Source organism: Gastrolobium bilobum, unplaced genomic scaffold, assembly GCF_033153095.1.
Source record: "Gastrolobium bilobum isolate Gb01-03AN ecotype WA unplaced genomic scaffold, APGP_CSIRO_Gbil_v1 utg6234, whole genome shotgun sequence".
NCBI lineage: Eukaryota > Viridiplantae > Streptophyta > Magnoliopsida > Fabales > Fabaceae > Gastrolobium > Gastrolobium bilobum.
Genome location: NW_026897242.1, coordinates 148,191 through 170,700, shown reverse-complemented (window position 1 = coordinate 170,700; position 22,510 = coordinate 148,191). Strand labels below are relative to the sequence as shown.

Sequence of the window (22,510 nt, the reverse complement as noted above, 5' to 3'; positions counted from 1 at the left end):
TGCCCAATTTCGAACAAGACTTCATTATTGAGACTGATGCTTCGGATGTGGGAATTGGTGCAGTCTTGCTCCAAGGAGATCATCCTCTGTCATATTTTAGCAGGAAGTTGACTCTCAAAATGCAACATGTTACAGCTTATGTCAGAGAACTCTATGCCATAACTGAAGCTGTCAAAAAGTGGAGGCAATATTTGTTGGGGAGAAGATTTTTGATTAGGACAGACCATAAGAGCTTAAAATCTCTGTTGGACCAAATCATACAAACTCCAGAGCAGCAATATTATCTCACTAAATTGTTGGGATTCCAATATACTATTGTCTACAAGCCTGGCAAGGATAACAGAGCAGCTGATGCCCTTTCTAGACAACCGGAGATTATGAGTTTTATGGCACTCAGTTAATAAATTTCACATTTTGGATTACCTCAGACAGGAAAACAGGACTTCAGAATTTTTCATACAGCAGTACAAGAAATTAGAAACTGATTCTGGTTCCAATCCAGATTTAGTAATCAGGGATGGTTTACTGTTGAAGAAGGGTAAACTATTTCTGGATCCGAAATCTCCTTTGGTATTTCAAATTCTGCAAGAGTGTCACTCTTCCTTTGTTGGTGGCCACCTGGGAATTCAGAAAACTACAGCTCGCATTGCTGCCAATTTCTTTTGGCCTGGTATGCATAAAAATATCAAGAAGTTTGTTCATTCTTGTTTAATTTGTCAACAGGTTAAAGTACCTACACAAAAGCCAGCAGGACTCCTCCAACCAATCTTGATTCCTGAGATGATATGGGAAGATCTTTCAATGGACTTTATTGTAGGCCCTCCCAATTCATTTGGATATACAACCATCTTAGTGGTAGTGGACAGACTATCTAAGATGGCCCATTTCGGGTTGTTACCATGCAAATATAATGCTACCAAGGTTGCTAATCTCTTCATCCAGATGATATGCAAATTGCATGGGATTCCAAGGTCCATTATTTCGGACAGGGATCCTATTTTCCTTAGTAATTTTTGGGTGCAATTATGGGAGCTGAGTGGCACTACACTTCGAAGGTCTACTGCTTATCACCCACAGTCAGATGGCCAATCTGAGGTGGTCAATAGGGTGCTGGAACAGTATCTGAGATGCCTTACAGCTGAGACTCCCAAGCAATGGTCTAAATTCCTTCCATGGGCTGAGTTATGTTATAACACTGCTACTCATTCAGCCACAGGAATGACACATTTTAAGGTGGTTTATGGTCGTGAACCTCCTGCATTGCTGGACTATATTCAACAGCCAACCACCATTCCAGAAGTTGCTGACATGCTCTGGGATAGACAACAGTTGTTGTTACAACTAAAAACAAATTTAGAGAAGGCACAACAGCAAATAAAGTTGACAGCAGATACAAAGAGGAGGGATGTCCAATTTAAACAGGGTGATTTGGTTTGGGTAAGGCTCCATCCATTTAGACAACAGTCAGCAGGCCAGAGAGTCTTTAACAAACTATCATATCGATTTTTTGGGCCATTTTCGATAGATAGAAAGGTAGGTAAGGTTGCTTATAAACTAAACCTTCCTTCAACAGCCAAAATTCACCATACCTTCCACGTTTCACTTTTGAAGCCATTTCAAGGTGACAATGCTATTTCTTCTTTGCCTTTACCTGATGTCTTTAAACTGGAGGCTTACCAGTACTCAAGCCTCAACAGGTTTTAGCAACTCGAGTTACTGCTGAAGGAGTTAGGGAAATCCACGTATTGTGGGAAGGGTTGCCTACATCAAATGGAACTTGGGAAGTACTAGAAGAGTTTCAGTCCCAATTTCCTCATTTTAACCTTGAGGACAAGGTTGTTTTCCATGATGGGGGTGTTGATATGATGGGGGATCAAGTGGGACAATCACAAGAAGAAATAGAAGAGGCAGATACCACTATGAGCCAACAACAAGCACCAGAGGCTAATGTAGCACCAAAGAGAACGACACGTGACAGAAGACTACCTTCCAGATTTAGAGATTAAATGTAATAGATAGCTACACGTGTAGAGCACGTGTAAAACAGTTACAGTAGGAATTAGATAAAATAGCACTTGTAAAGGGATGATGATTCATTCATGATTTTTGTCAAATAAAATACGATTCAGTTTCTCATCTTCCTCTGAATTCTCTCTCTACCTTTCCCTTTTCTTCTGTCAAGAGAAATACCCTATCACATAGATTCCCGAGTCCTGTAAATGTCATCCTGATTTCTCCGGTATACAGATAACCTAATCCCTTATAAAGATTTGACGAATTCCTTCAGCCTATCACCCTAGGCCTGTGCTCTTTCAGGACATGCCCAAAAGTATGCCTATGAGTCTCCATGTTTCAGGTAGACGAGGTATACAATCAAAATATGCCTTCTAGAACACAGTCTAGGTGACAACATATGGTCTAAGGAAAGACATATCCAAATATTAAGAGACCGCTCTAATGATACTTTTGTAAGATTTCCTCATAGAGTCTCTTTGTGGGTTTGTACAGTGCGAGCTATACCCTTATAGATCCACCCACGACTTTAGCTAAGACATCTCCATATCTGTAGCTCATGAGGTCTTTACCTTGTATCCGAATACAAGTAGATAAGTCGTGCTAGTCTTACCCAAGATTACTGATCCTCATTCTCAGTGTCTCTAGACTAGGAACATAAAATTAGGAATAAACATCTGGTATCCTTAAGTCCTCATGATCGTGATCTCATCACAGATACTCAGGAGATACCTATTCTATTCCAAGGGGTTTATCCAGTTACTCATATAATATATAAACAATGATATTGAGACAAAATATGAAGCAGGATAAAGAGTGGTTATGATTTATTTGTGACAATATAAAAGGTACACAAATGTCCTAATCTAATCAAAAGATTGTCTCTAGGACATCCATATACTAACACCGCGGGCTCAGCTTCCTCACTCCAAGCGCCCGACCAACACCGGTGACAGGTGATAGTCTCACAAACACGTGCTCACCCTCACTGAGCTCCAGTGGACGATGCCTCACATCGTAGTCACTCTTCTGGCGATTCTGCGCCTACTTCAGCTTTTCCCTAATCAACTGGATCTGCAGGGTAGTATCTTGGACAAAGTCCAAGCCAAACAGCTCCTTATCTCCAACCTCAGACCAGCAGTAGGAGTCCGACACCTCCTACCATACAATGTCTCGTAGGGTGCAATGCCCAGGCTAGCATGAAAACTGTTGTTGTACGAAAAATCAAACCAATGGCAGGTACTTATCCCATGATGAACCTTGCTCCAAAGTGCAAGCCCTCAACATGTCCTCCAATGTCTGGATGGTCCGCTCAGTCTGACGGTGATAGGCTGTACTTAGTCTCAACTGCGTACCAAAAGCCTCATGCAGCACCTCCCAGAACCAAGATGTAAACTTCGGGTCCCTATCACTAATGATACTCTAGGCACCCCGTGAAGTCTCACAATCTCGCGAACATAAAGTCTGGCCAACTGCTCATTAGTGAAGCTCACCTTCACCGAAAGAAAGTGGGCAGACTTGGTCAATCTGTCCACAATGATCCAGATAGAGTCATAACCAGCCTGAGTCTTCGGCAATCCCACCACGAAGTCCATGGAAATGCTATCCCATTTCCATTCCGGAATCTCAAGAGATTGAAGCTTACCAGACGGCTTTTGGTGTTCTATCTTCACCTTCTGGCAAACTAAGCACTTGGACATAAAAACAGCAATGTCCTTCTTCATACCCGGTCGCCAATAGTTCCTCTTCAATTCCTGATACATCTTTGTAGCACCAGGGTGGACAGTAAACTGGCCCTTATGAGCCTCTGTCATCACCTCAACAGTCAAAGGACCTCGAGGAACCACAATCCTCTTCTGAAAAGTCAACAATCCATCCTCATTCCAAGACACTCTGTCGTGGTTCTTCACATAATCTAGGCACTCTCTCTGCACTTGCGCATCTTTGATCTTTTCCATGAGCTCATTCTCCACTTGCACAGTTTCCATTTCGAGAAGTGCACCCCCAAACAAGGAAGTCACCGTCAGATCTCGAAACTGCTCAATGATGTCATAATCACCCATGGTCAAACTGGATAGACTCACAGATTTCCGACTCAAAGCATCAGCTACCACATTGGCCTTGCCAGGATGGTACTTCAACTCAAAGTCATAGTCCTTCAGATACTCCATCCATCTTCTCTGTCTCATGTTCAACTCTTTCTGATCAAACAAGTACTTCAAGCTCTTGTGATTGCTGAACATAGCAAACTTCATGCCATAAAGATGATGCCTCCAAATCTTGAAAGCAAACACAATAGCAGCCAACTCCAAATCATGAGTCGGGTAGTTGTCTTCATGAGGCTTCAACTGCCTCGAAGCATATGCAATCACTTTGCCTAACTGCATCAACACACATCCGAGCCCCTTTTCGGAGGCGTCAGTGTAAAGCTCAACTTCCTCAGCAGGATCAGGAAGGACCAACACAGGTGCGGTAGTCAGTCTCTCCTTTAACTCCTGGAAACATTCCTCACACTCGTGAGTCCACACAAATGGAGTATCCTTCCGGGTAAGGCGAGTCATCATTGGCAGAACCAACATGGAGAATCCCTGGATGAACCTCCGGTAGTAACCTGCCAAACCCAGAAAACTCCTCACTTTAGTTACCGTCTTGGGTCTCTCCCAATCAAGAACGGCCTCAATCTTGTTCGGATCCACTGTAACTCCTTCTGCAGAAATGACACGCCCAAGAAAATTCACAGACTTGAGCTAGAACTCACACTTCGAAGGCTTAGTATAAAGCTTTTTCTCCTTCAGCACTTGCAACACAATCTTCAAGTGCTCAGCATGCTCCTCCTCCGTCTTGGAGTAAATCAATATGTCGTCAATGAAGACGATCACAAACTGGTTCAGGTACGGCTGAAAAATCCTGTTCATGTAATCCATGAACACTGCGGGTGCATTTGTGAGTCCAAAAGGAATCACTAAATACTCATAGTGACCGTATCTCGAACGAAACGCGGTCTTCAGGACGTCCTCCGGCTTCACCCAAATTTGATGGTATCCGGACCAGAGATCAATCTTTGAGTACACACAAGTGCCCTTCAGTTGATCCAATAGATCATCAATACACGGAAAGGGATGCTTGTTCTTGATTGTCACCTTGTTCAGCTGCCTGTAATCGGTGCACAATCGCATAGTCCCATCTTTCTTCTTCACGAAGATGACTGGTGCTCCCTATGGAGACACACTCGGTCGAATGAAGCCTTTCCCTGAAAGGTCCGCAATGTGTTTCTTTAGCTCCGCCAACTCTGGTGGCGACATCCGATATGGAGCCAATGAAACGGGTCCCACACCAGGCAATAAGTCGATGGAGAACTCTATTTCCCTCTGCGGCGGAAACTCAGGAATATCCTCAGGAAACACCTCGAGGAATTCCCTCACCACAGGAATGCTAGCGATATCCTCTGTGACCCACTCACCAAACCTCCCAACATGACATAACCAAAAGCCCCTCCTCTCAAGGCTCTCCTAGCCTGCAGTAATGAAATAAAAGGCGAGGAACTGGCTGTGGCATCACCCGGAGACATCACTACTCGCTTGGCACATCAATCAATCAATGCACAATTCCTGGAAAACCAATCTATGCCCAGAATAATCTCCAAATTGGCCATCGGCAACCCTATCAGATCTGCTGAGAACTCACGACCATCCCACTGAAACGCTACATCGCGATGAACAGTGGTAGAATCACACATTTCTCCGGTGGCAGTGGTCACCCGCAACGGTGGAGAAAGCACAAACACGGGCAACTCAAGCCCCACAGCAATCGAGGTAGCAATAAAGGAATGCGTAGCCCCGGAGTCAAACAAGACATCAACAAACGATCCACCAATGGTAACAGTACCTCTGACAAGGTTCGGAGCTCGGTCCGAATGCTGCCGAGCCAAAGTGTAAACTCGCCCCGTGGCAGGTGGCACAACAGGTGCCGTTGTTGGTGGAAGGGGAACCATCTGTAATGGAATTGCTCGAACTGCTGCAGCTCTCGTCGTCGACTTCGGACAATCTCTGGAATAGTGGCCCTCCTTGCCACACTAAAAGCATATCAACTGGCCTGAAGAACACGGCCCAAGATGAGTCTTTCCACCCCCCGAGCATCTGGGAGCCAGAGGTCTCGCTGTACTCCCCTGAGCAGAAGTCCTCTTAAATTGATTTGGCGTTTGTCGAGCCGCCATCTGATTTCCCTTGCCTTTGCTCCCAAACTTCCTGTCCCTCCAGGAAGTGGAACTACTAGTTCCCTTTGTCACAGCGATCTTGGCCCTCTTTGCCTTACTCGAGTTGCAGAAGTCCTCGATATCCCGACACTGCTGCACCAGTGTCTCGAAGTCTCTCGAAACAGAACCAGCGAGGTAACCAGCAATATCCTCATTAAGTCCCCTGTGGAACTTAGCAGCCAAGAAGATCAAAGTAGGCATCTCCATCCGAAAGTGGGCGAACTTCACCAGCTCATTGAACTTGGCCAGGTACTCGTCAACAGACAACGAGCCCTGCACCAACCTGTCGAATTCCCCCTACTTCCTCTCCTGAGCATCATATGGGAAATACCGATCCAGAAAGCAATCCTCAAAGAATGGTCATGTCATAACATGACCCTGCATCTCAAAAGCATGAGAGGTGTTCATCCACCACTCATGGGCATCGCCCTCCAGCATGTATTTAACAAACATCAGTTTATGCGGATCTATACACTGCATGACCCAGAAGATCTTATCCGGCGCCTGTAGCCATCTAGCTGCGGCAATAGGATCATAAGACCCATCAAAGGAAGGTGGCTTATGCTTGCGAAAAGCATTAAGCCGGCGGTCGATCACATCACGATCCTCAGCAGGCTCACATAGGGTTCCATCACCCTAGTGAGTTGACCAGTGCCCTCAATCTGGATCTGACTCTGGCTCTCGTCCTGCAGACTAGGTGGAGGCGGCGGTGGCGGTGGCGGTGGCGGTGGAGGTGGTGGCGGTTGGAACTGACCAACAGCAGGACCAGCTCTCATCTCCTCCAACATGACCCTCATCATGGTCATGTTCGCCAAACGGTTCGCCTTAAGAGCATCCTCCGTGGCCTTTTGGTTCGCCTCACGAGCGGCGTCGATCATTGCCACGTTGGCCAATCTAGCGGCCTCCTGCATCTCAACTAAGGCAGTCAGGATCGGGTCGGGTTGACCCTCAGCAGTCTCACGAGTTCTCCTGGGTATTACCATGACTCTGCACAGTTACACAAATTATGAGTTGATCAGGCCCACGCAATGTGATCACATAAGCATTATCATAATAAAACTCAACGGAGCAAACACACAAGACAAGACACAACCAAGCATCCTAGTTATTGCAATACATACAAGCTTTTCTCTATAAAGTGCTCTGATACCATAAAACGTAACACCCCGTATATATCCGGTTGGTTATCATATCATCGTATTAAGCCACGCTTAATTTAAAAATGCAGAATATCTTTCTCTTTTCAATTATGACGTCATTATCATTAGCCAAGTTGAATTACTTAATTCATTTCATAAAATATCGCCTGTATGTAAATTGCTAAAGACAGCTAACTGAAATACCTTATAACATAGATGTGAGTATCTAAGTCACAGATATACAACACGTAGTCCGGACAATATCCTAATACATTATTAATTACAACTAGAAACAACTAAACATAAAGTCAAGTCAATGTGGCATGGACAATCCCCATGCTCACCATGTAAGGCAACAATGCCCCACAACACTCTAAACAATAACATCATGAAGCAGGTAACAGTCAATATCCAGCATCCAACATAAGTAGCATAACAACATTAATCAGCTAAGCTTCAGCCTCCTGCCGCTTGAGGGCTCAACCCCAGCATTACCTGAACTTGAATATGTGCCCCAAACGTGGGGTGAGATCTCTAAAAAGAAATCACAGTAAGACAAGGGGTCCTCAAGGATCTTCCACCCCAAGCTCGCTTACACGTGCAATATAAGTTCAAAAGCATTTAACAATATAAGTTCCAAAACTATGCAGTGCAACAGATATTCATGCCATGTGTGTTTTAAGTATTCTACTGGCCAAAGAAATGCAGGACGCACATCTACAACCCCACAATAAGTATAAGGAACACCGCTTGCACCTCACCCACAGCCTTACCATCTTGTATGTCTCCACATACTCAGGCTTACCGTATAGGTGGAACACTACATGCATATCATAAAGGCACTCGCATATAACAGCTCAATAGCATTTATCAAAACAATACATGAAAACATCATCATGCATATAAACCATCCCCCCATGGGACATGGTGGAACCAACAATGGCTAAACTGAGGACACGAAAGCTTACCTTGCAAGCTAACTATCCAATGCCAAGGGTCCACACTAGCTCAAAGCCCAAACACAGCAGAATCACAATCTGTTTCGGACCAACAATATATCAATAATCATACTTAACAAGCATAGATCACAGAGACAACGCCTTTCCTTTACGTTTTACGTCTTTAGGCTTCTCACAAAGCCACAAGTCCTTAATCACTTAGATTCTGACTTATATTAATCATTATAGAAGTCCACAGTACCCAATCATGGGTCCACAAACCCAAAATAGCATTCTGTATGAACAGTACCTTCATTGTTCACGAAAACCCAGAATATCCGGATATTTGTCGGGGGCATATCCGGATATCAATATCCAGATATCTCTCTGCCAATATCCGGATATCTCTCTGCCAATATCTGGATATCCGGATCCCCATATCCGGATATTTCGCGACAGAATGCAGTTCTACATTTCGCGAGATATCCTTCCCAAAGGTGGTTCATTTCATGCATACAGAAGCTCAAACATGCGATTTAAGGTGTGTTTAACAATACCCAACCTCCAGTTATCAACTTTAATCCATTATAAGCATCAAGGTTCCATTTTTTACCATTAAACTCAAGAACAAAGGTGATGATCATACCACAAGCTCAAAACAGAGGTGGATGATGCTCTTGGAGCTCACTTGAAACTCCCAAGGTTCTGACTTCTCAAGGAAAATGAAAATGCAACACAAGCTTGGATCTTTCTTCACAAAGTTTACTTCTTGGAGCTCCAACAACCAAAGGAAGCACTTTCAGACCAACCAACTCATAAATAGCCCCTTCCCAACACACACACAACCCTCATAACTCAGAAAAAGGCACCCTTTACACTCTCCAATGCTCACACTCAAGTGTTTACCGAGTAGCAGAACCGGTATCTGCACTTTTCGTTAGAAAAGCGACTTTCAGTATTATTACTCCCTTACTATAATTATCTAAGACTCATAATAATTATTAGGGTCAATTATGGAATTATTTCCTAATTTCACATAATTAATTAATTAACTTCATTAATTAGCGGTGTGGGTTCTTACAATGTTCATAAACACCATTACAGTAAGTTGGATCCTTGAACTCTCAAATGTATCTTCCTTGGTTATGCCCTTAATAAAAAAGGCTACAAGTGTTATCATTCTGCTAGTCGAAAATTCTCTGTCACTATGGATGTCACTCATGAATCTGAGTCCTTTTTCCCAAGTCCTCGTCTTTAGGGGGAGAGTAGCTCTTCAGTAGATACATCACCTTCTTTCTTTGAGTCTAAACCTTCCATGTCTACTCGTACACCTCTTCTTCTTATTTCTGGTCCTCTTGTGTCTGAGCCATCTAATACATCGAAAATATGAAGGATTGTGACACCTAAGTTTGTATATCACAGGAGAAAGCAGCCCATACTGCATCACTAGCAACCCCAATCGTCTGAACCTCTGGTAAGTCCTGAATCTCTTGCTTATGATCCTACTAGTATTCTTATTTCTAAACCTAATATTGTTGTCTCTGATGACTTTCCTGTTGCTTCTAATAGCTTACCTAGTACCTCTGATGACTTACCTATTGCCTTAAGAAAAAGGAAAAGATCTTGTATCCAAAGATCTTGCCCTTTTTGTCTGTCTTGTACAAAATATCCTATCTCACATTTTATCTCTTCTACTAACCTTTCTGTACGGCACAAAAGCTTTATTTAAGCACTAGATTCTATCTCAATCTCAAAATCAGTACATGAAGCATTAAAAGATGAGAATTAGACTCAAGCCATGCAATAGGAGATGAATGCCTTGGAGAAAAATAAAACATGGGAGGTTGTTGATAGACCTGATAGAAAAAAAGCAATAAGGTGCAAATGGGTTTATGCTCTGAAATACAATTCTGATGGTACTCTTGAGAGATATAAGGCTCGGTTAGTTGCTAAGGGTTACACTCAGACCCATGGCATTGATTATGAAAAACATTTTTCTCCTGTTGCAAAGATGAATACTGTGAGAGCTTTGTTGTCCCTTGCTGCCCATTACAACTAGGATATGAATCAATTTGATGTGAAGAATGTTTTCCTTAATAGTGAGTTAGAAGAAGAAGTCTATATGAAGATTCCACCTAGCTTTGACTCTATGGATGGAGGGGATAAAGTTTGCAGGTTAAAAAAAGGCCTTATATGGATTGAAATAGTCTCATCGTGCCTGGTTTTGGAGATTTACTAAGGTTATGATGGCCTTAGGATACTAACAAAGTCAAGGAGATCACACACTGCTCTTCAAGCACTCCCAAGATGGGAAGTTAACTGTGCTCCTTGTGTATGTTGATGATATTATTATAACAGACGATGGTATTGCTGAGAGACATTTTCTACAAGCACGACTAGCCTCTGAGTTTGAAGTTAAAGATCTTGGGAGATTGAAATATTTCCTAGGGATAGAGGTAGCTCATTCAAAGGAAATTTTTTTTTCAGCCCGAGAAAATATTTCCTTGATCTTCTTAAAGAAGTAGGAAAACTTAAGTGTAAACTCTCTAGTACTCTTATTTAGCAGAATCACAATATTGGCTATGAAGAAGAGAGTTCTCTAGTTGATAAAGGGCAATATCAACAGTTAGTTAAAAGGCTGATATATTTGGCTTATACTAGACCAAACCTAGCTTATGATGTTAGTATTGTGAGTCAATTCATGCATAATCCAAAGGAAAAACACATGCAGGCAGTGGAGAGAATTCTTCAGTATCTTAAAGCTACTCCTGGTATAGGACTGTTGTTCCGGCATGATGGCAATCTCTCTTTAAAAGTCTATACTGATGCAGATTATACTTGATCCGTGACTAATTGTCGATCTACCACTGGTTATTGTATGTTTCTTTGTGGTAACCTAGTGACATGAAAGAGTAAGAAGCAGGGTGTAGTTGCCAGATCGAGTGTAAAGGCTGAATTTCTGGCTATGGCTCAAGGCATTTGTGAATTATTGTGGTTGAGAATTATACTTGATAATCTTAAAATAAGAAATGAAAGTCCTATGAAGTTGCTTTCTGATAATAAGTTCGTCATTTGTATAGCTCATAATCCAGTTCAACATGAACAGACTAAGCACATTGAGGTCAACTACCATTTCATCAAAGAGAAGCTTGATAGCGGGTTGATCACCACTCCATACATCCCTTCCGGATTTCAATTAGTTGATATTCTGACAAAGGGACTTCCCTCCGAAAGGTTTCAAGAGTTTACTAGCAAGTTGAGAATGATAAATATCTATTTATAAGCTTGAGGGGAGTGTTGTAAATAATTTTATTTATTTATTTATTCTTTTGGGCTTAGCCCATTAGGTTATTTATTCTCTTTAAATAGAGAAATCTTGTACATATATAACACACAATTCAAATAATATAATTCCCTTTTTCAAGTCTAAATCATGAAGTTGTAGTTTGAAGCTTTGGTTTTCATGAAAGAAGAGGGGCTCCATGGTTAGGAGGTGTCTTCAAGGAAGGAAGAAGAGAGAAAAATGTGTGAAAATGATGTGGCTTAGTCACCTAAGTGAAATTTGACCTTTGGTCAACACTTTATGTGAAAAATGACTAATTTACCCTTAATAAAACCACCTTTAATCTTTCACTAATCCATGATTTAAATCATCTAACAGTTATTTTAACATTAACCAAAATTATTTAATGGTATGAAACTACAGTATTTTAAAATTTCGGGTAACTTTTGCATAATTATATTTTTACCCTAAACTTCAACTAATTGAACTTTTGCCCCGAAAAGCAATTTTGTTCGTATAATTAGATTTTTCATCCGATTAACCTCTTTCTAATTTGGTTCCCTAATTAATGGGCTTAGGTGGAGTATACCACACATAATTAGCCCCAATCCGGGCAGTTTCTATCAAATTACCATTTTGTCCCTGGTGGGAATTTAACCCTAAAATTAGGATTTTTAACTGATTAACACTTTAATTAGACATTAATTTTTAATTAATGTAATTTAATTATTTGGGTCATTATAGAATTTATTCAGGTTGTCATTCATTTATTTAATTAAGTCCATGTCTCTTCTTCATTTCAGATCTAAGTTGTTATTGCTTTTATGATAATTTCAAATAGGTCCGTCGGATCTACCTTAAAGGCAGAGAAGGATGTCTGCCACAAAGACATATTTTTTTTAAAAAAAAATGGTACCCACAAATTAAAAAAGAAAAAAGAAAAAGAAAAGTCATTACACTAAGTTTTACTGGTCAGATTTAGTTTACGGCAGATAAACATTTCTGCAGTTAAGGCAGAAATGGCTTTACTATATCAAATACATACATTTATCTTGTTTCTCCATACCCAAATTTCAAGTATAGTATTAAATATATGTATGAATTTAAATCTAAAAAGATTCACTCTAAGAGTCAACAACATGAAGATATGATTAAAAATTCTTTCTATTTAAACTGAACTAAGCAAATATAACCCCATAGACATACGACATATAGCTGACATAAATCAATTAAACAAAAGAAGAAAAATAAGGAAGGGTATATATGATCACTTTTATCTCCTCTTGTGCTTAGCCTTTATTTTGTAGTGCAAACATCTTTAAAGGAATGATAGTTTCAGAATAGAGACAAAATTAGTGCCGAATCTATACAAGCAAAAGTGACTACGGTTATATTAAGGAGATGGCTTGAAAAATGTTCAATAAATTCAATCAGTATTGATCTAAATATAGTACGATTTTGGCTATAGCATGCCTTTTGGATCTTAGGTATAAGATGAATTTTATCAAATGGTGTTATGGAAAATTGTTTGGTGAAACTTCTGTGATCCAAGAAACTAAAAGGGACAAGAGGCATTTGTTTAAATTGTTTAATAAAGGCATGGATTTGACCCTTCTTTGGTAAGTTCCTCATGCAACACACAAGAGGTGTAACCAAACATATACTCAGAGGTTGCTGATGATATATAGAGTGTAAGTTGCTCTTTTGTTTTATGAAGTAAAATTACTTTTAAGTGTGAAATATCATTTTGTATAAATATCTTAAACTATTATTAGAATGACAGTTTTGGGATCATGATTGTCATTTTATTTCAAACAGTATCACCTAATCAAAATATTGTTGCGGCGTAAGTTTGAGAGAGAGATGTAAAATATGATTGTGTATTACAAATTAATTCTAAGATATGCAAATGAAAGTTAACTTAATTAGTGAGATCAAAGAGTATTGATAAAAAGTCTTTGGTTAGATTTTTGTTAGCGATTATTCATTAATAGGTTATATGTAATAAGGTGGTTATACTTATCACCAACTCAAGCTTATCACTCTTATTATCTCTTTGATTACTGTTAGATCAAATTCAGATCAACGGTTGCCAATTTTTTTCTCTCTCTTCAATTTCACAAATTGATCTATATTTGATCTAATAATATTAAAGAGGAAATAAGAGTGGTAAACTTATCTTGGTAGCAAGTATAATTGTCCCCTATGTAAAGCATGATTTATACTAAATCCAATATAGTGATAAAAACACTTGATTTTTACACTAGGGCCAATCAAGTATACACCTTGATTGAGAAATTTCTTTCATGCTCCAAAAGCTAAGGCAAGGGAAGCACCAAGTAAATTTGGCAAAACGGGGGCATTCAACCTGCTATTTGAACTCACCCCACATAAGAGCTGATCAAAACAGGAAGGGGGAAGTTGACCCATCGAATTAGTTTTTTATTTTTTATTTAAAAAAATATTAAGCAATTATCTTTTTACACCTCTTTGGTTTTCATTTGATACCCTTTTATGTTTATGGGGAATTTTTGACAAAATCTCACATTTTTAATATGTTGACAGGTTGGTAGGATAATGCGGATTACCCGCTTTGCCACCTCTACGTACATCAGAGCATGCTAAAATTTTTCTACATTTCCATTTGCATCTAATTTTGCAAAATTGAGAGACAAATGGCATATTTTCCTATGGCTACAATATAATAATTTGCCTAGTTAGAGCTTAGAAGCTTAGACACAATAACAAACACAACTCTCTGGTCTCATTTTTAATTAGGGAGTACATGATTGAAAAGTGGAAATCAGTGAATTATATCATAATGATCCAATTGGAAGTGGATACACTCCTGTACCACTTCCAGCTCAAGGGCTATTGATGATCCATATAAATAAATTTTCATTGATTAAAAAAACTGAACATGCCCCTAATAGTATTTGAATTAAGATGGTGTTTCACTGTGAAGAGGATTACATCTGTAACAATGTTGCAATGTCCAGTTAAATAGTCCATTTCTAATGGCACTGTATGCTGTATTGAAATACAAGTTAATATGTAATTCTTGTGTAGTAGTGATGAGAAGATAACTTCTTTTGCAGGAGACAGAGTCAAGGGTCATCACGTTTAGTAGACATTTTATTTGAGGATTCACTATTGTTTTTACAATTTTCTGGCATGCCTCTGACAGAAAGATTTTATCCTTTTCATACCCTCTCGAAGAGCAGATGGATCAGCAGCAAAAGTAATACGGAGCCAATCTTTTAGCCCTACAGCAGTTCCTGCAAAGAATTGCCATTTTGTTTGTTACTAAATTCACTAGCAAATTTGTGAGGCACGGTCCATAAAAGATTATATGATTTATCAACTGACTTTATTATGATCTACCATGCTTTAATTATTTTAATCATGCAGCTTATTTACATTAAAAAAAAAAAAACACTCCCTATTAAACTCGAACTAGCAAAGATGGGATAAGACAATTCTTATACGTAACCTTACTTTGCATATTTGAAAAGAGGATGTTTCCCGGAATCGAACATGTGACGTTTCAGTTACAAAGGAGTATACCACTACTCCAAGCTCCCTCTTATTTTCATTTTAAAAAAACGAAATTTGAATTATATGAATTTATCTCTGTGCCTGACATAAGCTCATTAGCAATGAGAGCAGGATATGGCGACCTCTACCTCATAAGAATAACCGTTAACCAATTAGATAAATTTCTTGTTAAAATGTTTTCATCATGAAACCTACACTACAGAACAACTTCATTCATTAACAGTTTTGTTGAACTGTATTCCCTTGCCATTGCTTTCAAAGTAGAGCATTATTCCAAAGACCATGAAGAAAACTTTTTTGTAGGGCCAAATAGAGATACTTTACTGTTGTTCTATGCTATTATCTTAGTGCTGAGTAAGGTTACTTCAGTTACTGAATGTAAGATAATTAGAAAACTGATAACAAAGTAGCAGAGACTAAATAATAATAATGGAGCCTTTTTGTTTAGGGGGAATGATAAAATCCAACTATTGTTTACTTACCTATCCTCTAGGGAGTTTTAATGGCTGTTTTTTTTTTTTTTTTAAGAAACTCATTTTTCCCTGTTATAACTTGGAAGGAGGAATTTACTAATAATAATCATTGAAGAGGAAGCAATTTTCAATCACATTCGTTTCAAGACTAAGCATTTAAGGACCACAAATTTTCATATATTTCTCACTTCAAAATGTTCTATAAGAGAACTGAATATTCTTCCCCAATATTCCTGTGTCTGAGATTATCAATAAAGAATAAATGGCCAGTTAAGAAGGAAAGAATCCATATGTAAAATAAGTTTCTGCAACCAAGCTAAATTTGTCTGCAGCATGGAATTGTACCTATTTTGAAAATGTAGGCCAGAAAACTTTATGTTAAGAGTGTTAGTGTTAATAGTGTAGAAGTCCCACATTGAGTGTGTCTCTTTGTATTCTTCAATTGGTTTGCTATATAATAGCACCAATGTTGTGTAGTTTAATATAACAAGGATTACTATTATTTCCTCTTGTATCTATGATATTTAACATGGTATCTAGAGCCTAACAAGAGGAATCTTAATCCGTTTAACTTAGTTCTATTTTCCATAATTTCAATATGGTTATAGAGAGATATCACCCTCCTTGAGGGATTCCCGTTGCTATTTCTTTTTCGGGTTTTTCTTAGTATGCTTTGTGACTGCAGCTTAGACTGATCTGTTACATCAGAAAAGAATGATCCTTGGGAAGTTGTTGGGTTGACCACCGTTGTCGTTGATCGACCACCGTTGACCGCGTCGCCCACCGTTGACAGCCGTCTCCGACGAATTTTCCGATGAATTTTCCAATGACTTTCCGGCGACTTTTTCGGCAATCCACCACCGTCTCCGACGACTTTTTCGACGACCCACCGCTGTCTCCGGCGACTTTTTCGATTCCGCGAAGCTTTGTTTTTCTTTAATCTTCTTTCTTCCCAAGATGGAGTATTTACACTATTCATCATCCATCTTGAGGGGGAGCACTGTCCATGTTGCTGATGGTCATTCCAGCACAATTGTCTTTGCCGATGATAATTCCGGCACTGTTTAGAAGTTCCTCTTGAGGGGGAGCACTGTCCATGTTGCTGATGGTCATTCCAGCACAATTGTCTTTGCCGATGATAATTTCGGCACTGTTTAGAAGTTCCTCTTGAGGGGGAGCATTATCTATGTTGCTGATGGTCATTCCAGCACAATTGTCTTTGCTGATGATCATTCCGGCATCTTCCATGTTGATGTTCATTTCGACGCCATTTTTAGCACATTGTTGATTTTTGGTTTCTCATTTAGGAGATTTATTTTGATGTTATGTTACTTGGTCTTCTTGTAATAAGCTTGTAGCATAGTCAAGAGGAAACCACGGCTGCTCACCAACTGTTAAATGAAATGTCTGAGAGGGATCTTGATGCTGATGTCCTGGTCAGCTCAGTTGTCTTGCCGATGATAATTCCGGCACCATCCATGCTCTGATGTCCATTCCAGCACTGTCTCTTTATCAGCTCTTCAGACTGATGGTCATTCCAGTTGATTTGTTGTACATGGTCATTTCATTTCGTTGATGTAGCATTGTTGTTTTTGGTTCCTAATGGGAGTATTATTTATGTATCAAGCTTGTAGCATATGATCTATATGCTACAGCTTGAGGGGGAGTGTTAAGAGTGTTAGTGTTAATAGTGTAGAAGTCCCACATTGAGTGTGTCTCTTTGTATTCTTCAATTGGTTTGCTATATAATAGCACCAATGTTGTGTAGTTTAATATAACAAGGATTACTATCATTTCCTCTTGTATCTATGATATTTAACACTTTATACGAAGACGGATTTTAAAATCTTTCAATGGTTTTAGTCAATAACAAAATACCAACAAGGGTTTTATTGTATGTTATATCATAATAGTAACTTTGGTTAATAAGTCTCTAAAAGGCACTTGCTGAAACTCAAGCTGGAAACGTTAAGGTCCCATAAATTATAGCGAGATGTGAACATGATCAGAGTGTCATCGAAGTTTTTCCTATAAAAGTGACTCATAATTTCATGATAAAAGTAAAACAGATGATATAATTGAGGATACCGCAGAAAAGACTGATGAATGCATTTATTTTTCTGTACAAATGAAAATGGCTATCCAAATAGAATATGCACAAAATGCCAAATTAAAGCATGATTTTCACAATTGTACCTGGAAGAATGATAACAGATTCCTCCTTTGCAAGTTTGAAACAGAAATCAATATCATCGCTAATATCTTCCAGAAGGGAAATGTTTAGTTTCACCTGCATTCCATTCAAGAATAAATAAAGATGTATCTTTATGTTTTCAAAGAACTCCAATTCTAATATATCCTCAATTTCTTACCATCATAGCCATGGACCCTTCTGGTTTGCAAGGGCAAAATATGCATGGAATATCCTCTATCTCTTTACAACATAAATCTGAGGTATGCTTCAAATTGTCAATGGTTTTCTCGAAGAAAACCTCTTCTGTCTGCGAAATTATACGAGGCACAGCCGCCTGTAAAACCAGAAATGCTATCAATTAGATAGAAGAAATGAGTAATATATGATTTCATGTCATGGAAAGAAATTCTGGCTGAGCAAGAATTTTGGATGAAGTTCAGACATATATCAGCACTAAATAACTTGGATTTGACCACGATGTAGCAGCAGCATGAGAATAAAAACCACTCTCCATTAAACTCCAACCAGCGAGAGTGAAGTGAGGGCCATCCTTGTATGCAGTCTTACCCTAGCATATTTGCAAAGAGGCTATTTCTGGAATTTGAGTACTACATTAAAATGACTTTGAGTTCTCAGAGCAGAATTGAATATTTTGTCAGCAAAATGTCTTTGCAAGAATAAATATAAATACAGTCTGTTATGGCTTTCTTTGAAATGTGACACTTTTTTTCTAATTCATGCTTCTATATTTATCATCATACAAATTTTGAATGGAAACTCTTCCCTTTTCTTTCTTCCTTTTTTTATTTTTTGTATTTCCTTTTGAGATGGTAGTATCAAAGCTTTAAGTAAAATTGAGTTGCTTCAATTAGAACATTATTGTTAGCCAAAGAGGACATGCATACATTTCTTTACTTGAAAATAAGAATGCAGAGAGAAAATTAGAAAACCTGGATGAAAGTGGCCGGACCTCCCAAAAGATCAAAGTACTTTTTAATGCGCTCAACTACCTGCACAAGAAACAAATGATTTTCAACATCACATCAGAAGGAGATTGAACACAATGAAGAACCATTTTGAATTTAGAAGCCGCAGTAAAATCTTTACACTATTAAATTTTTATATTTTAAAGTACTAAAAGTTGAATCCGGTCAATTATTGAAGTTCAATATAGAATAGTACAAAAGAGTGAAGCAAACAAATTGGAAACAAAGGTAGATAGACAAAAACAAAATAAAGCATTACATAGATATATTGGAACCACCAACAAACATACTGACAAAAGATCAATTCCCTTGCCAGCATAAAGGATAATATGGTGCTATAAAGCTCCCCATATGAGCATGGTCTACTGAAGGGTCAGATCCATTATATGGATGTAGAAGGGTCAGATCCCTTGTGTGAATCTATAATATGCAGCCTTACCTTGCATTTGCAAGAGGCTGATTACATGATTTGAACATATCAACCGTTGTGCCAAGGCTCCCCTATCCATGTCCAGCATAAAAGAACATAAATCACAGAGCAGTTATAAGATCAGTCAGGGATCTCTTCCCAGATTGAATAATGGACTTCTAATTGCAGTTTGATTGTTCAACTACCATGTGATCAATGATGTAAGAGTTAAGATATAAAAATATAAAAATATTATTCAAGGAAGTACCTTGGGTTTTCTAAAAGTGCCACATGGATCATTTGTCACAAACCAACCAAGCCTCCATCCAGGAACTATCCATCTCTTTGACAGGGAGCCAAGAGTGAGAACAGGAACAATAGAGCCAAAAACTCCCATTGGAACAAAAGGATTGGCACCAAATGCAAGGTGACCATAAACTTCATCAGCAATTACAATAGTTCCAAGCGTTTTTGCAGTTGTTGCAATCTAAGTCCAATATAAAAACGATTTCAATAACTCCTGTTAATGCTCTCAAATTTTAGAAACAAGTTCTCTGACTCTCAAGTTATTTGGTCTGGGGCCATATATCTGAAGCAACTAACCTTCTCCAAATGATTGTAACTGTATACATTTCCACAAGGATTCCCTGGGTTTATAATCACCAATGCAACTGTGTTCTGATCTGCAAGAGCTTCAACAGCATCCAAATCAACCTCCCAACCTTTCTCTGGTAGCAAATCATAGTGCCTCACTTCAACTTGTCTAAATGCAGCACAAAGTTCATAGATTGGGAAGCCAGGTCTTGGAAGCAAGATGTTTGCACCGGGGCGAGCAAGCATCGCCACTGAAACATCAATAGCTTGTGTGCATCCACAAGTGATAAAAACATCATCAGTTGATAACTGGTAAGGGAGATCACGAGACAGATATTCAGCAATTGCTCTGTCACCAACATGCAAAGTAACTTAGTTGGCATACAATTAAAAATAAAATAGTATAAGAAGATGAAACAAAAACACAAGCAAGTTAATTCAACTACAGGAGCAAAAAGGTCACAAACAATATTCCAACACTGAATGTAAGATATTATGTTCCCATTCTAAGAGGTCTTTTTTCCTTAGTTAATAACATAATTGAATAGGAACTAAAAAACATTACATTGAAGCTAAATTGTTACACCAGACCCAGCAATGAATGAAACTGTGTTAATATGAATATCCCCCTACCCACTCCTGCCACAAAATAAATAAATAAACTAAATAACCCACTTAAAGACAAAAGAAAATGAGAAAAGGGGAACAGAAAAAAAATCTAAAACAAGTTAATGAGTACAATTAATTCAGTAATATCAAAAATAGTACAGAATTTCTATGCCAAATTAAGAATAAATTCCAAGTGATTAAGACAGAAAGAGGGCATCCAATTCAACACCACAAGCCTGAAAATAGTGACCAATAAGTCAGAACTCAAAAAATGAACAACAATAGTAACAAGGGCAAGAAAATTAAAAAATTCCCAAACGGCGAGAAAAACAAGGAAACATTACTTTCTGGCCTGAAGAAGACCAGGAGTGGGAGCATAGCCATGAAACTTGTGAGTTTGAAGAACTTCAACAACAGCTTCTTCAGCAACCTTTGGGGTGTGGAAGCACGTGGCAAGTGTTGGGTCACCCATGCCCAAAGATATAACTCTCTTGCTATCATCATGTTTGTCATCAATGCTTTCCATTAGAAGGCTGAGAATACCCTTAATGGTGATGGTTGAAGTTGCTTTTGATTCATGGTTCACTGCCACAACACCACTTTCCATGGCTAAGCTTGGAGTTTTTGTAACCTCTTATTAGCTTAGTGTTTTGGGACTTTGGAATGCTTATTATATACAGCGATGGGCTTTCTATTACTCTCTGAGAAACCACAATTTGGTTTATCTGTGCATGAAAACAAAAACATGTCAGTTACGTCTATCAATTTGAGTGTTTTAGAAACACAACTTGGGAAAATCAAACTTTGTTGTCTTATTAAATATGTGTGGAAGGAAACTAATCATCATGGCTACCTTTTGAGCCTAACAATGTATGATTATTTATTTAACTAAACGACAATGGACAACCAAGATAATGTAAATTTAACCATTGACTTACTGAAAAGAACTTTTCATGGTAAAAAATTTGATAACTCAATTCATTAGTCTTATTAAATCTTGTCAAATAATGTGAAATTAACTCCCGGCTTATTGAAGAGAACTTCTCATGTTTAAATTTTGATAACCCAATTCGTTAATCTTTATCAGATCTTATCAAATGATGAAAATTTAACTATTCACCTAGTTGGTGAAATTTTTTATAGAAAGTAAATATATATGATTTGAGTTATGATGAATTATTTTTACAAATGATGTACAGATAAAGGTGTTCTTTATATTTTATCGTAAAAAATTCTAAATTGTTGTCATGATATATTAAGGATTATATTACTCTTATATTATATGAGATTAATAAAACTTCCTATAAATTTATCGATTTATGTGGCTTTCTCTTTTTTTTAATAAATAATAGGGCCACCATATAATTGTATCTACAAACTATGATGCACGGACACGGACATGGGACACGACACGACACGACACGCCGACACATAAAATGTCATATTTGGACACGTTGGGACACGTTTTGATATTAAATAAAATTTTTAATATATATAATATAATTTATATTTAATACATATAAGAGTCCATAATAAGTCATATAACCAATCAAATATTTAAATTTTATAACATAAATATAAATATAAATAAATTTTCGTACTTTGTTAATTTTTCATGTCAAATTTCATAACAGAAAAAAATTAATTTATAAATTATTTCTTTTATATTTAGTTAACAAAATAAAAATAAATTTATTTAAAAAAAAAAACGTGTCCGAGCATGTCCGAACGTTGACTGCGTGTCCAAAAAAGTTGGCCGCGTGTCCGAAAAATGTGTCGGAGAGTTGACCACGTGTCCTCAAATAATAACCGCGTGTCGGACGCGTGTCCGAACGTGTCCGTGTCGGACACGTGTCCGACACATAAATTTTTTCTCAGGGAGCTTGTTCGTGCTTTATAGTCTACAAATGAGATAATATATTTTCGTGAGAGTAATATAACTCATATATTAATAGTCCATAAAAAATTATAGATTGTTGTAAAATATGAATTATTTAAATCATGTTATCGTTGGTACTAATAGTCTAATTATTTCTCATTCATGATTTCAGAACCTCCACAT

General features: G+C 38.3%; 1 protein-coding gene across 1 annotated transcript; it reads right to left on the bottom strand.

The window, feature by feature from the left end:
- Positions 1 to 14,499: 14,499 nt before the first annotated feature.
- Positions 14,500 to 21,095, bottom strand: LOC133305126 (probable aminotransferase TAT2). Its single transcript, XM_061505261.1, has 7 exons — positions 20,793 to 21,095; positions 19,849 to 20,188; positions 19,514 to 19,732; positions 18,801 to 18,860; positions 18,029 to 18,184; positions 17,853 to 17,946; positions 14,500 to 14,903 (listed from the first exon to the last, which is right to left on the bottom strand). The coding sequence occupies exons 1-7, from the start codon at positions 21,053 to 21,055 to the stop codon at positions 14,785 to 14,787; spliced, it is 1,251 nt and encodes a 416-aa protein (XP_061361245.1). The 5' UTR covers positions 21,056 to 21,095; the 3' UTR covers positions 14,500 to 14,784.
- Between the last annotated feature and the right edge of the window lie 1,415 nt (positions 21,096 to 22,510).

What these genes read in the sequence shown, in the direction of transcription:
- LOC133305126 (XM_061505261.1), bottom strand. Translation starts at nt 21,055, where the DNA reads ATGGAAAGTGGTGTTGTGGCAGTGAACCATGAATCAAAAGCAACTTCA. An exon ending in GTTACAATCATTTGGAGAAG is followed by an intron (nt 19,733 to 19,848) that starts GTTAGTTGCTTC and finishes TATTGGACTTAG; the next exon opens with ATTGCAACAACTGCAAAAAC. An exon ending in GCACTTTTAGAAAACCCAAG is followed by an intron (nt 18,861 to 19,513) that starts GTACTTCCTTGA and finishes TTTCTTGTGCAG; the next exon opens with GTAGTTGAGCGCATTAAAAA.